General features: G+C 40.9%; 1 protein-coding gene across 7 annotated transcripts in view; it reads right to left on the bottom strand.

Annotated features, from left to right (window-relative positions):
• Window positions 1–1953: 1953 nt before the first annotated feature.
• ZNF397 (zinc finger protein 397) overlaps window positions 1954–14587 on the bottom strand; it is an 83669-nt gene continuing 71035 nt past the window's right edge. For 2 of the 7 annotated variants that reach the window (XM_070220906.1, XM_070220905.1), the window contains exons 2-4: window positions 14033–14264; window positions 12733–12845; window positions 1954–4907 (exon numbers count right to left, since the gene is read on the bottom strand). In XM_070220906.1, coding sequence (XP_070077007.1) covers window positions 2896–4860 — 1965 coding nt within the window. In that variant the 5' untranslated portion in view covers window positions 4861–4907; window positions 12733–12845; window positions 14033–14264 and the 3' untranslated portion in view covers window positions 1954–2895. The remainder of the gene's footprint in view (window positions 4908–12732; window positions 12846–14032; window positions 14265–14587) is intronic. The other 5 variants (XM_070220902.1, XM_070220903.1, XM_070220907.1 and 2 more) reach the window with 3 other exon arrangements.

The following is a 14587-nucleotide window of genomic DNA, read 5'->3' as shown; positions in this document are numbered from 1 at the left end:
CCCTAGGCTACTAAGCTGGGTCTCTGGAACTCTCTCCAGCCCCAGCCCTCTCCGATATCTCCGGCAATCCCTAGCCTCACGGGGTGGGCAATGGCAGCTGGGGGTCGCCCCGCCCTCTGGGATTCTCTCCGGGCCTCTCCCGGAGCCGTGACTGCTCAGCGTGGCCCCTCTGCTAACGGCACACAGAGAGTTTTGTCTGCTGCCCGGGCGGAGCTCCAGCGCTTCCCCTCCAGGTCGCCGAACCGGCCTTTGAAAGTTCCCCCAGCCCCGGTCCTCTCCGAGATCTCCGGCAATCCCTAGTCCCACGGGGCGGGCAACGGCAGCTGGGGGTCGCCCCGCCCTCTGGGCTTCTGTCCGGGCCTCTGCCGGGAGCCCTGAATGCTGGGCGTGGCCCCTCTGCTAATGGCAGACAGAGAGTTTTGTCTGCTGCCTGGCGGAGCTCCGGCGCTTCCCCTCCGGGTCGCCGAACCGGCCTTTGAAAGTTCCCCCGCCCCGGTCCTCTCCGAGATCTCTGGCAATCCCTAGCCCCACGGGGCAGGCAACGGCAGCTGGGGGTCGCCCCGCCCTCTGGGATTCTCTCCGGGCCTCTCCCGGAGCCGTGAGTGCTCAGCGTGGCCCCTCTGCTAACGGCAGACAGAGAGTTTTGTCTGCTGCCCGGGCGGAGCTCTGGCACTTCCCCTCCGGGTCGCCGAACCGGCCTTTGAAAGTTCCCCCAGCCCCGGTCCTCTCCGAGATCTCCGGCAATCCCTAGTCCCACGGGGCGGGCAACGGCAGCTGGGAGACCTCCGTGCCCTCCGTGTTTCTCTCTGGGACCCTCTGGGCGCCCCGAGCACCAGGCTGGGTCTCCCCGCCAATGGCGGGGAGAGACTCTCCCCGCGGGCTCAGGTGTGCAACTCCAAAGTTTCCCTCTGCGTTTAGGAGTAATTGCGGCGGGTTTAGGTAGGGTTCTGGTCACCTGTTTCCACCGTCGCTCCTCTGTTGTGTTCTCGCTCCTGCCCTAGATGTGCGTGGATCCTCTGGGGTTGCCCGTTGGAAGAAAGCCGCTTGCGGGTACTAGGCTGCCCGTCGGGGTCGGAGAGTTTTCACCTATTTCCACATCCTCCCGGAGGAAAGTCCATCCGCCTTCCGATGTATAGTCGCGTGGGTGTCTCAGACGTCCTGAGATGCTGTCTGGATATCCTTTGTCAAGCGATAAGTGTCCAAATAATTGTAGACTCGAAGGGCGAGAGACAAAGAGGACTACTCACGGCGCCATCTTGGCTCTCTCCGGAAAAAGTTCTTGTTCTTTTAAGTACATGTGTCAGTCATTATTTTCATAACATTTGAGCTTGACGGCAGGAACCTTTTTAAATTTTTTCTTCAGCAGCACTCAGTACAGTGCCTGACACTGAATATTTATTGAATAAATTAATAACTAAGCACCATAATCCACATCATTTCTTATACTTCCTTGCTTCTGTGTCTTTGTTGACTATTCCCTCCCTGCCTTCATGCCTCTACTCCTGTCCTTCAAAACTCAAATCTCAGGAGCTCCACAAAGCTTTACCTTTTTTTTTTTTTTTCAATCAGAATTGAATCCTACCTCCTCTGATCTCTTATAAGCATCTGGTCTACCTTTATGATTACATTGAGCCATGTGTTTTCTGGACACATCAGTGTTCACCACGTTTTGTTGGAACTGTATATTCTGTGTGTATACTGGAAAACCTAAAGAAAAATGCCTTGTACGTTGTATTTAACAGTGTTGGCTAAATTGAAATATTAATTGGATAATTGTGAGGTATAGTCAAAGTAAATGATAGTAGCATAATTTTAGCAAATGGTTAATACCAGAAAGACAATTTGAATTTATTTTTTAAAAATGGTTTCCATTTTTCAGTTGAAAACTTTGCACGTATGTAGCCTATTATCAATATGTATGTCAGAAATCAACAAAACAAAATCTAATGAGTGTTGCCACTTGAAAAAAAGATAATAGGTCCTTTTATTTTAAGACAGATTATACTATACAAATTAGTCATGTAGGTATTACTTCAGCTACCATTTTTGTTCAATCTATAGATGACAAGATAAACAGAGCAGCAGAGAAATCTTCACATTTTGACATATGGATTTGTTTTAAAAATTGTTTCGCATATTTAGAAACTGATTAAATAGCAGAATTGAAGAAGTGATTTCAAACCAGTAAAGATTATGGGCTCTACTATTGACAGCTAAATAGATTCATATTTGCTGTGAACATCACAGGAACTTGCAAACTCATGCTCACTAGGAAAACTAAAACTAGGCCAAAAAAAAAATCCTGAGAAAATGGGGCACTGGTGTTATATAGTGAGTAAGTTTAATACCAGAATAGCATAGCATGTTCACACACAGGGAATTTAATGATAACTAGTATTAGCATAAGGTAGGACTCTCCAGCTGTCAGGAGACAAGTGTGATATCAGAGAGAATGCCAATTAAGATATGAAAGGGATTTAAGTTTTGCTTACATTCCCTAAAATAGTTTCTCTGATATGCAATAGGTAACTTGGGCTCACTAAAGGCTTGAGATTCTAACACTAATGAATCTCCTGCACACCCACCACACTGGTTTTTACAATATCTGGTAAGGCTCTGCATTAATGTTATACATTTCTTACAATGACAAAACTCTCCTCTTGTGGATTGTTTGAATAAAAGACTAGAACTTTTCTTAACATTATAGCAGATAGGAATTTCTTTCCATTCTTGCTGACATTCTGTAAAATTTTTATTCACATTGAAGGTTTTCTCACAACTCACAGGATTCCTCCTCAGAATTTTCCCGAAGTTTAGTAATGTTTGAGCTCTGAGTTAAACTTTCATTATAAAAAACGAATTAATGTGTTTTCTCTCCAGTGTGGGTTTTTGTTTTTAATGTAGCACAAGAGTTGAGCCTTGATTAAAACCTTTTTCATAATCATCAATAGCATTCATAAGATTTTTTTCTGGTATAGCATCTCTGGTACTGAGTAAAGTTGGTGAACACACTAAAGGTTTTCCCACATTCATCTCTTTTACACTGTCTTCCCCAGAACCGACTTTCTCATGACTAATAAGATCAGAGAGTTGGCTAAAACTTCTGCGGCCCTGAACACACCTGTGGGGCTCCTCCCCACTGTGGATTCTCCGGTGTTCAATAATATCAGGGCATGTGTTGAAGGCTTTCCCACCTGCATCACATTTATATGGATTTTCACCAGTGTGGACTCTTTGATGGTTAACGAGATCAGAGCGCCGACTAAAGTTTTTGCCACATAGATCACATGGATATGGTTTCTCTCCAGTGTGGATCCTCTGATGTAAGATGAGAGCTGAGCACTGACTGAAAGCCTTCCCACACTCACTACACTTATATGGTTTTTCCCCAGTGTGGATTCTCTGGTGTTTGACAAGGTCTGAGTTCTGGCTGAAACTTTTGCCGCACTGTGTGCATGCATAGGGTTTTTCTCCAGTGTGAATTCTCTGATGAAGAATAAGGTCAGAACTCTGACTGAAGGCTTTCTCACAACTATCACAGTGATAGGGCTTTTCCCCAGAGTGTACTCTCTGGTGTTTAGTGAGGTCCGAGCTTTGACTAAAACTTTTTTTGCACTGATTACAGGCATATGGTTTCTCTCCAGTGTGTATTCTTTGGTGTTTAACAAGATCTGAACGCCGACTAAAGCTTTTAGTACAATCACTGCATGGATAGGGTTTCTCCCCAGTGTGGATTCTCTGATGTAGGATAAGGTTTGAGCTCTGACTAAAGGTTTTCCCACACTCATCACATTCATAGGGTTTCTCACCTGTATGAATTCTGTGATGTTTAACAAGATCTGATCTTCGACTAAACATTTTACTACACTGGTTACACGGGTAAGGCTTCTCTCCAGTGTGGATTCGTTGATGATTAATGAGATCTGAAAGTCTACTGAAGGTTTTGCTACACTGATTACATGGATAGGGTTTCTCTCCAGTGTGAATTCTCTGATGCAGAATAAGGACCGAGCTCTGATTAAAGGCTTTCCCACATTCATTACATTTATAGGGTTTCTCTCCAGTGTGGATCCTTCGATGTTTAATAAGGTCTGAGTTCTGACTGAAACTTTTGCTACACTGATTACATGGATATGGTTTCTCCCCAGTGTGGATTCTCTGATGTAGAATAAGATCTGAGCTCTGACTGAAGGCTTTTCCACACACGTCACATTTATATGGTTTCTCCCCAGTGTGGATCCTTTGATGTTTTATAACATCAGAACTCTGACTAAAATGTTTGTTACACTGGTTACATGTATAAGGCTTCTCTCCAGTATGGATTCTCTGATGTTTAACTAGGTCTGAGCGCTGGCTAAAACTTTTACTACAATGACTGCACTGATAGGGTTTTTCTCCTGTATGGATTCTCTGATGTATAATAAGATCTGAGCTCTGACTGAAGGCTTTCCCACATTCATGACATTTATAAGGTTTCTCACCAGTGTGGACCCGTTGATGTTTAATAAGGTCTGAACTACGACTGAAACTTTTAATACACCAATTACAAGGATAGGGTTTCTCCCCAGTATGAATTCTCTGATGCAAAACCAGGGCAGAGCTCACACTAAAGGCTTTTCCACACTTATCACATTCATAGGGTTTCTCCCAGTGGGTGCTTCGATGCCTAATAAGGCCTGTACTCCAAGAAAAGCTTTGGCCACATTCATCACAGTTATGTTGTCTTCTTTTAAAGAGGTTCTGATCCTTTCCACTTAATTTATCTCCAAATTCACAGAATTCTCTGCATTCAGAATGCTGGAGAACATTATCTCTGAGGTTGCTAGAGTCTTCAGTCAATGGTTCAATTTTTGCTGTCATTTCCTCCTCTGAAGCCACCTCTCCAGTCTTGGTCTTAGTCTCACCATCTGGAACAATAAACAAAATCCAAATGGAATGTATTCTTCATACTGTAAGAAAGTTTCAGGTGAAACAGAACAGTATTTACCTATAAAATGTCATCACATTATGGGAGTGCCCAGAAACACTGAAAACTATCCTCTGAGAAGGAAACCAGGAAGAATTAACAAGTAATGGGTCACGATAACCATTTATTGAAGTGGCTTACCAGATATGTTCTGTGTTTGTCACAGGAGATCTGGGAATACTGAAACCTAATCACAGTGGTTAGGGAAGTTTGACTAAATTAGAGCTAATACATAAACAATTTATTAACATACACAAGGTAAGCAGTGTGAACAAGTACTTGGTCGGGAGGGGAGAAGGAGGGAGTGGAGGAGGAGGCAGTGGCAGCTAGACTGTCACGGGGAAGGTACACCAATCAGGCTGGTCTAGAGGCTCCCAAGAGGGAAAAGAAAGAAGCACCATGCCCATGAATGGTCAGGACAGAATCCCAAATTTTCCAAAATAGGTCTATATAATCCTCTACCTCTTTTGTCCTGATTATTACCAAGGAAGTAGCCAAGAAAACATGATCTCTTTTTGGGAACAGCCATGTTCAGTGACCAAAGTTCCTTACTGAGATGTGTGAACCAGTAAAAGCTTAGGGAGGTAGGATCAGAAATCTTTTTTGAGTTGATTTTTGAGAAGGCCATTCCTATGCTCAACAATACCAGATGCCTGTGATGGTAGAGAGTGTGGGAGCTCCACTGAAATTCTTGACTATCAGCCAATTGTTAAGCGGTGTTTCTACAAAAGACACACCACTGTCAGACTGCACGTGGTCTAGAGAGCTGAAAACATAACACAGATTAATTTCAAAGGCAAAGTCCAAAATCCCAAGCATGCAAGTAGAGGCTTCTTCCCTTTGCCATAGGCAAAGGACACTGGAAGAAGTATCTGGGTAAACCTAAATGTGTACGGACCGATTTAAGCAATATGAATGTCTTATTGAGTTTACAATATATACAGTATTAAAATACATAGCAAAAATAGCACAAGAGGAGGGAAGTAAATAGAACTAAAATAGTACAAGGTCTTTGGACTGCCCTACAAATAGTAAATTAAGATAAACTGTAATAAATCAAATGTGTATGTTGTAATTCCTAAGGCAGCCTTTTTCAACCAAGCTTCCATAAGAGAATAAAACATGAAATTATTTGAACGACTATTTTCTTAATTCTCCTCAAAATGGTACATAGCTAGTACCACAAGAGACTATAGGAGAGACATTAATACATTACTTACAATGGATGCCTTAGAGCACTGGGTGTAATTCTCCCAAAGAATCACATTTGAGAAATGCTGCTATGAGGTAACCATTAAATAACAATAAAAGGATGTATAAACAATAAACTAATAGAGAAAAAAGGAAAAACAAAAAACCTGAAAATGTAAAATTAGGCACAAAAAGAGAGAAAGAAAAATGAAAAAGAAACAAAAGATAGGATAAATAAAAACAAATAGGATGATACATTTAAATCCAACCTCAACTAGGTTATATGTAAATTAACTATTCCAATAAAAAGCAAAGAAAAACCAACAACCAACATCATACTTAATGGTTAAACATTGAATGTTTTTCTCCTAGGAAAAAGGGAACAAAACAAGGATGCCTCTCTTACACTTCTATTCAACACTGTACAACTTTTATTCAATATACCTAGCCAACGCAATAAGATGTGAAAAATAACTGTGACATACAAACAAGAAAGAAAAAAGTCAAACTGTCTTTACTTACAGACTATACAATCATGTATATAGAAAATCCTAAACTTTCTTGAAAAAGTTACTGGAACCTGTAAATGAGTTTATTAGAGCAACACACAAAAACTAATTGTGTACTAGCAATGAACAATTAGAACCTAAAATTAAAAACACTTTTTTCAATTGCACCAAAATATGAAATACTTAGAAACAAATTCAACAAAATATGTTTAATATCTGTATAACAAAAACTATACAACATTGCTGAGACAAATTAAAAGAAAACCTAATAAACAGAAATACATATCATCATTTATGAATATTATTAAAATGGTGGAATTCTCCTGAAATTGATCTATAGATCAATGCAACCCCAATCAAAATCTCAGTAGGCTTTTTTTTGGTAGAAATTGATTCTAAACTTTAAGTATAAAGGCACAAAAGAGTCTAAACAATTTTGAAAAAGAATTGGAACAAAATTGGAGAAGTTACGCTACCTGATTTCAACCTTTACTATAAAGCTACAGTAATCAAGGCAGTGTGGTGCTGGCATAAAGACAGACATATCCATTAATGGAACAGAACAGATGTGCATAAATAGATCCAAACATATATGTAAAACTTATTTTCAACAAAGTTGCTAAGATAATTCAGCGGTAAAAGGACAGTCTCTTTTCAACAAAAAGTGTTAGAATTGGATCTCATAAAGACAAAAATTAACCCTGACTCTTTCCTTATGCTGTAAGTAAAAATTAACTAGAAATTTAATATAAACCTAAATATAAAAGCTAAAACTATAAAACTTCCAGAAGAAAGCAAAGCATAGATGACCAAAATTAATGCACAGAACTGTGAGAAAATAAATTTATGTTGTTTAAGCTACTCAGTCTGTGAAATTTTGTTATGGCAGCCTGGCAGACAAATACAGCATGTTTTTGAACTTTACACCTTTATGAAATTATACCACATGTATTCTGTGACTTGTTTTTGCTCGACATTATGTTTGGAAGATTCACCCATATTCATGTGTGTAGCTGTAGACCATTTATGTTCACTACTATAGTGTGATATATACTACAATTTATTTATCTATTCTCCTTCAATGGACAATAACATTTTACTATTTCAAACAATGCTGATATGAATATGCTAGTACATCTATCTTGGTGCACATATCCAAGTGTTTCTCTAGGTTATATAAACTTAGGATCAGAACAGTTGGGTCTTCGACTAGATATTTCCAAAGTGGTTAAATCAATTCATACTTCCATCAGGGGTGTATAAGAGTTCATGGCTGTACATTCTAACCAACATTAAGTCTATTCTCTTTTTCAGCCATTGCAATCAGGTTTTTATCTCTATAACTCCATCAAAACTACACTTATTAAAGTCCCTAATAAACTCTATCTTGACAAATCTAATGGTCAATTCTTAATCTTATTCTTGATTTATTTGCTATAGTTGATTATTCTCTTCTTAAAACATTTGCTTTCTTCTTGCTATCTTACCTTTCTCCTATTCTCCATACAATCGTCAGAGTGATCATTACAGTTACTATCCTGTGTAAAGAGCACCAATGATTTCCCATTTCACTGGGAATAAATTCCAAGTACTCACTATGGCTTAGAAGGTTCCATGATCTGGTTCCCTTTTCTCTTTCTGCCCTCATTTCATTCCACCACCACTCCTATTACCTGCCTACCCCAGGCTCACTCTGTTCCTGCTACATCTTGGGAACTCTGGCATTTGCTATTCCCTCCGTCTGAACACTCTTTTCTCAGACAGTCACATGCTTGTTCTCTCACTTCACTTATATTTCTAACCAACTGTTACCACCTCAGAGAGGCACAATGCTTGGTGGGCCTGCATTTTTGAGGCAACAGAAATCACAGTTGAATGTGCTGAAACGACTAATTTGAATAACCTGTAAGGTTGCTACTATTGAGTGAGACTCAGAGTAAAAAAAGGCTCTGTAGTAGGTCCAGGTTGCAATGCAAGCTGTCCTGTCACACGACCTTATTAACCAGGATGACCAATGGCAATGGAAGTGTCTGGAGTAGTCAGAGATGCTGTATGGAGCCTCTTGCACGCCTCTATATGAGAACCACAGTGGGGTAAGGCCATACTCTCTTCTGCCAACAACTATTTTCTATGTGAAAAGCAGATCCTGGCTTGTTTTTGGACACTGAGAGACTTAATGCTTGATCACAGTGTACCAAATGACTATTACAAACTGACCATTGGTAATAGTTGTTATTTAATCCATCAAATCATTAAATTGGACATACAAACCAGCATTCCATTATAAAAGCAAGTCTGGAAGGGAAGTAAATTCCACGTGCGAGCAACTCAGATTCCCATAGTACCTGTTCCTACTGCTACACTACCTTTCCCTCTCAACCTACTTTCAGGACCTCATGGGAATTCCCTATTACCAGTTAACGGAGGAGGAAAAATACAGAACTGGTTTACAGATCGGCCTGCCCAGTGTGTGTGCACTAGCCAAAGTGAAGAGCTTTCACTTACACCCCTATTCAGGGGTGGCCTCAAACACACTGGTAAAGGCAAATCCTCCCATGGGCAGAATTTCAGGTATGGTTATCTACTTTTCACAGAAGGCAACACAGAAGATGCATGTCTATGCTGACTCATGAGTAGTGACTAATGGGTTATCTGATTAGTTAGGTTCCTGGAAAGAACAAGACTGGGAGACTAGAAATAAGGATTCTGGAGGAAAAGTATGAGGATGGACCTCCTAGAATAGGCAAAGAATAAATATATTTGTGTCCCATGTGAATCCTCACCAAAGGGCATCCACTGTGGAGAAGCCTCTCACTCAGATGGACATGACGATCCATGTTATAAGTGTCAATCAGCCTTTTTACCCATGCTTGCCCAATGGACTCATGTACAAAGTGGTCAGGGCAGCAGAGATGGAGACTATGCAAGGGCTTAACAATATAGACCTCTGCTGGTACACCTGTAACAACTGCTATGTGCCTAAGCAGCCAACCACTAAGGCCAACACTGAGCCCCTAATAAGGTACCATTCCCTGGAAAGGAAGCAGCCAGCCACGGGGGCAGGAGGCAGATTCATTATACTTGATTCCTTCTATAATGGAGGGCAGCAATTTGTCTTCAAAGGACTAAATACACAGTCCAGATGCAAATCTGCACTGACTTAAGAGAATGCTGTATTTATTACCATGGTATTTTATATAATTTTGCCTCCAAAGGAGTCATTTTACAGGGAAGGAAGTATAGCAGTGAGTTCACACACATAATTCATGGATCTACCCATGAATAGGATACCACATGTCCTATCATCCACAAGTAAATAGATTGAGATAATGGTTGAATAATTTGCTAGAGGCTCAGTACCAGCTAGGCAACAACACTCTGATAAGTTTGGGGTGCTATCATACAGGATGCAACATACGTCTTAAACCAGAGGACAGTAAACAGTGCTGTCTTCCCCATGACCAGAATACATGGATATAGGAGCCAAGGGTGGAAGAATAGTAATAATATCTCCTTGTACTATATACCTAATAATCCACTTATACTATTTTTGCTTCCTACCCCATAATTTTGGGCATTGTGGATTTGGGGTTCTGGTTCTCAAAGGAGAAATACTTCTACCATGAAACAAAGTCATGATTTTCTTTGAAGCTGAGACTGCCTCCTGGCCATCTTGGGTTCCTTATGCTGCTGAACCAACAGGCAGAGAAGGAGTCACTCTACTGGCCAGGGTGGCTGACACCAATTACCAATGAGGAATTGGTTGCTGCTACATAATAGGGGCAAGAAAGAATATGTCTGGAACTCAAAGGATTCAATGGGGGTGCCTCTGCATTCTCTCATGTCTAATTGGCCCAGTCAATGGTACACTGAAGTAACCTGAAAGAGAGAGGATCATAAAGGGCTCAGATCATCCAAGAAAGAAGGTTTGTGTTACTTAACTGGTAAAGAACTCTGTGCCACTGAGATTCTGGCAAAGGGTAAAGGCAATATGGAATGGGTGATGGAAGAAGACAGTTATGATTATCAACTTAGGCTTTGTGAACAGCAAAAACTGTAGCAGTTATTTTATGTTAATTATGTCTTTTCCCCCTTCTCCTCACTACCTCATACGAAGAGCATTGATGGCAGTGAAGTTTTAGGTTTCAGGTGGGAGTATTATTTAATTATATGTCAACCTGCAGTGAAACGGGAGCTTAAGAGACTCTGTTTTTCTGCTGTGTTGGGAACACAACAATCCAAACAAATGACAAAAGTGGATATTGTAGGGGTTGGCCAAGTGGCCAAGTGGTTAAGTTCATGCACTCCACTTTGGTGGCCCAGGGTTTTGTCAGTTTAGATCCTGGGCATGGACCTAGCACCGCTCATCAAGCCATGCTGAGGTGGTGTCCCACATGGCAGAACCAGAAGGACCTGTAACTAGAATATACAACTACGTACTAGGGGGTTTTGAGGAGAAGAAAAAGAAAAAGAAAAGTGGATATTATAGGTTAAAAGAGGTGGACTATAATAGATATTCTCCTTTCACCCCTCTAGATCTACTGTTCACCCTGCTCTGTGCCCCAGGAGGCCGAGATCAGTGTATGGACTACATCATTTGGGGTTCCATGCCCTCTGGCCTGCAACTAGATTTGGCCAAAAGTGGGAGGAGAGTTGTAGAGTGACCAACTGTCCTGATTTGCCCAAAACAGAGGGGCTTCTTGAAATGTGGGACCTTTGCCGGTGCTAAATCCCAGGCAAAGTGGGATGAGTTGATCACCCTACATCCTGGCTCCCTCCCTGCTGGGCCAGGAGTTGGACGTAATTGTGTTTCTTGTAACAAGGCCACAGCTCCTATTGGGCGACTCTGTACTACAACTACACTCTCCAGGATCTGGTAATCAATCTCTTCCCTTGTAACTTAAGGCCTAAAAGTAGTAACTGCTTCTCATTGTTGTTTGCCCCTAGGCTGTTCTCTCTCCCTCGATTTTTGTAATCCTGCCCATCCTCTTCATCAAACTTTGAATTATCCCATTCAAATGAGGAATCATTTTCCTGCTAGAATCCTGACTGATACACCCTGGTTTATGTTCTCCATAACCATTATCACTATCTGATATTATATTGTATATTTATTTCCTGTTTTCCCAACTGGAATGTAATCTCCTTGAGGGCAAAGGCTTGTCTGTTCAGTTCACTGCTATATCCCTGGCATTTAGGACAGTGCCTGGCACAGAGTAAGCCCTCAATAACTAATAATAATATTATATGGTTAATAATAACTAATAAGTTATGATCTTATTGACTAATAAACATTTATCAACGATAGGTATTTGCTGAATAGTTAATTAAATGATTTGAAGGATACACAATGTTAGCAGTGACTATTGGTGGAGTTGTAGGTTTTAAATTTAAATTTTCTGTTTTGTGCCTTTCTGCATTTTACAAATGCACTTTAGTATAATTATATTACTCTATAATAAAAAATGTTACTTTATACACACTTTAAGAGACACAAACACATGTGATATGTATATCAATTTATGTAAAACTGCACAGAGGAGGCCCCATTCTGCAGTGATTCTCAGGAAAGATGAGAACTAGATACCTCAGAATAGTTTCTTAAGGAAAAACAAATTCTAAATACAGGAGAGAGAAACTAAATAAAATAAACATGCTCCAAAACTAAAAAGAGGCAGAAGATCTAGAGTAAAAGGAAGGGAGAAATATAAGTTGAATTTCATAGGAAAAACAGCAGCAATGGGAAGATCAAAATCAAAAAGCAGCAAAATTTGATGTGGAATTGAGACCCTGCAGAACATCTGAACAAAGTCAGGATCAAAATTATCTTACTAACATAACAGTGGCTACCATTTATAATTTACTACCAGCCAGGTCTGTGCTCAGAGCTTTATAGGATCTCATTTAGTGATTGTGATGTTTGTTATAGTAGTAATGGACCCCAATGAATCCTATCTCCCAGTATCTATATCCTTGTGTAGTTCTCTCCCACAGTGACTCTGGAACTGGTCATGTGACTTGCTTTGGTCAGTGAGATATCAACAAACAGGTTATAAAAGTACTTACGGGGCGAGCCCCGGTGGCCTAGTGGTTGAGTTTGGCACAGTCCACTTCCATGGCCCGGGTTCAGTTGCTGGGCCTACACCACTCATCTGCCAGTGGCCATGCTGTGGCAGTGGCTCACATACAGAAAGAGGAAGACTGGCAGTGAATGTTAGCTCAGGGCGAATATTCCTCAGCAAAAAAAAAAAAATAATAAAAAGTTAAAAAAAATAAAAGTACTTATGCATCCCAGGGTTTGCCCTCTCTCTGATTTTGGAAACTAGAAGCCCTGTGAAAATGTCTGGGCTAGCCTGCTGGAGATACATAACCCTAGCCATAGTCAGCACCAAAAGCCAGGCATATATGATTGATACAAACTTAGACCCTGGCCCTAACTAAGCCACTAGATGACTGCATGAGTGATCTCAGACAAGACCAGGAGGAAAAAACTGCCCAGCTGAACCCTGACTAAGTCGATGGCCTGCAGAACCATAAGAAAATAACATGGCTTAAAAATGTCTGACATTTTAGGTCACTAAGTTTTGGGGTCCTTTCTTAGGGAGTAATAGACACAATCCTCAAAATAACCTCCAAAGTATGAATTATTATATACTCATAAAGTGAGGACACAGAATCATAAAAAAAATGTAACTTACTTACTGAAGCTAGTAAATGATAAAGCTAGCATTTGAATCCAGGTTGTTAGACTCCAAAACTTTTAACTATTCCTCTACAGTATATGAAAAAGAGGATATGAAAAGATTTTAAGGGGGAAATACCAACACTGACAGATTGGTGATAAAGTGATTATAATGGGAAAAATGGATGACTTTGGGGACTTAAAAGAGAGGATGGATTCTATGAGAATTTGACTGCCAGAATTCACAATAAACTCAGGTGACTGTGTGGGGCCGGCCTGGTGGTGCAGTGGTTAAGTTTGGATGCTCCACTTGGGTGGCCTGGGGTTCATGGGTTCGGATCTTGGGCACGGACCTACACACCACTCATCAAGCTATGCTGTGCTGGCATCCCACATACAAAATAGAGGAAGACTGGCATAGATGTTAGCTCAGCGACAATCTTCCTCAGGAAAAAATAGGAAGATTGGCAATAGATGTCAGCTCAGGGCCAATCTTCCTCACACACACACAGAAAATAAATAAAATTATTTTTTTTAAAAAAGTCACCTGACTCTGCTTTGAGCGCGAAAGAGATGGAACTGCCTAAGAGAGTCAGGAGCAGGCAATGAAGAATACCGACAGCACCTGAAGACACTAACATAGCAAGGGTAACACTAAGAAAGATATAATACACTGCTTCTCACCCGACAGAAAGTGGTGTTCTTGAGATTCACAATTGAACTGGATCTCCATGGGCTGCAGCTGGACACTTGACACCTCAGGGCGCAACTGGAGAATTACCATTTCCTCAGTAAGCTTTTCTTGTCCAGGTAGGGGTCTGAGACCTGGTGGCAACTGGGCACCACTGCACTTGGAAGGGAATCATTGCAGAGACTGGAGATACAATTTCTGAGACTAGACCACCAGAAACATCCTCTAGATATAAAAGAAGTGAAGGAGAAAACAAAATCTCCTTTAGTTTCCAAGTGCTTTTCTATTCGAACTTATTAAGCCTCGTCCCTCATCATCCAGGAGTCAGGCATTACCCCTCTTGAACATATATTCTCCACTCCAAGTCTAGAGATCTTCAAACGTAATTGGGGGTTAATGCTACCAACATAAGGGTATAACTGGAAAGATAAGGCAGGAGAGGGAATGTTAAGAGTTTTGTCCCCGCAGTTAACAATATGTTATGCGCTGCCCTTCCTGTGCCAAAATGACACTACTGATTGATCCATCATCATGATCTTGCCTCCCTT

This window comes from Equus caballus, chromosome 8, assembly GCF_041296265.1.
Source record: "Equus caballus isolate H_3958 breed thoroughbred chromosome 8, TB-T2T, whole genome shotgun sequence".
Lineage (NCBI taxonomy): Eukaryota > Metazoa > Chordata > Mammalia > Perissodactyla > Equidae > Equus > Equus caballus.
The sequence above is the reverse complement of the archived record's forward strand: the minus strand, read 5'-3'. Positions and strand labels throughout refer to the sequence as shown.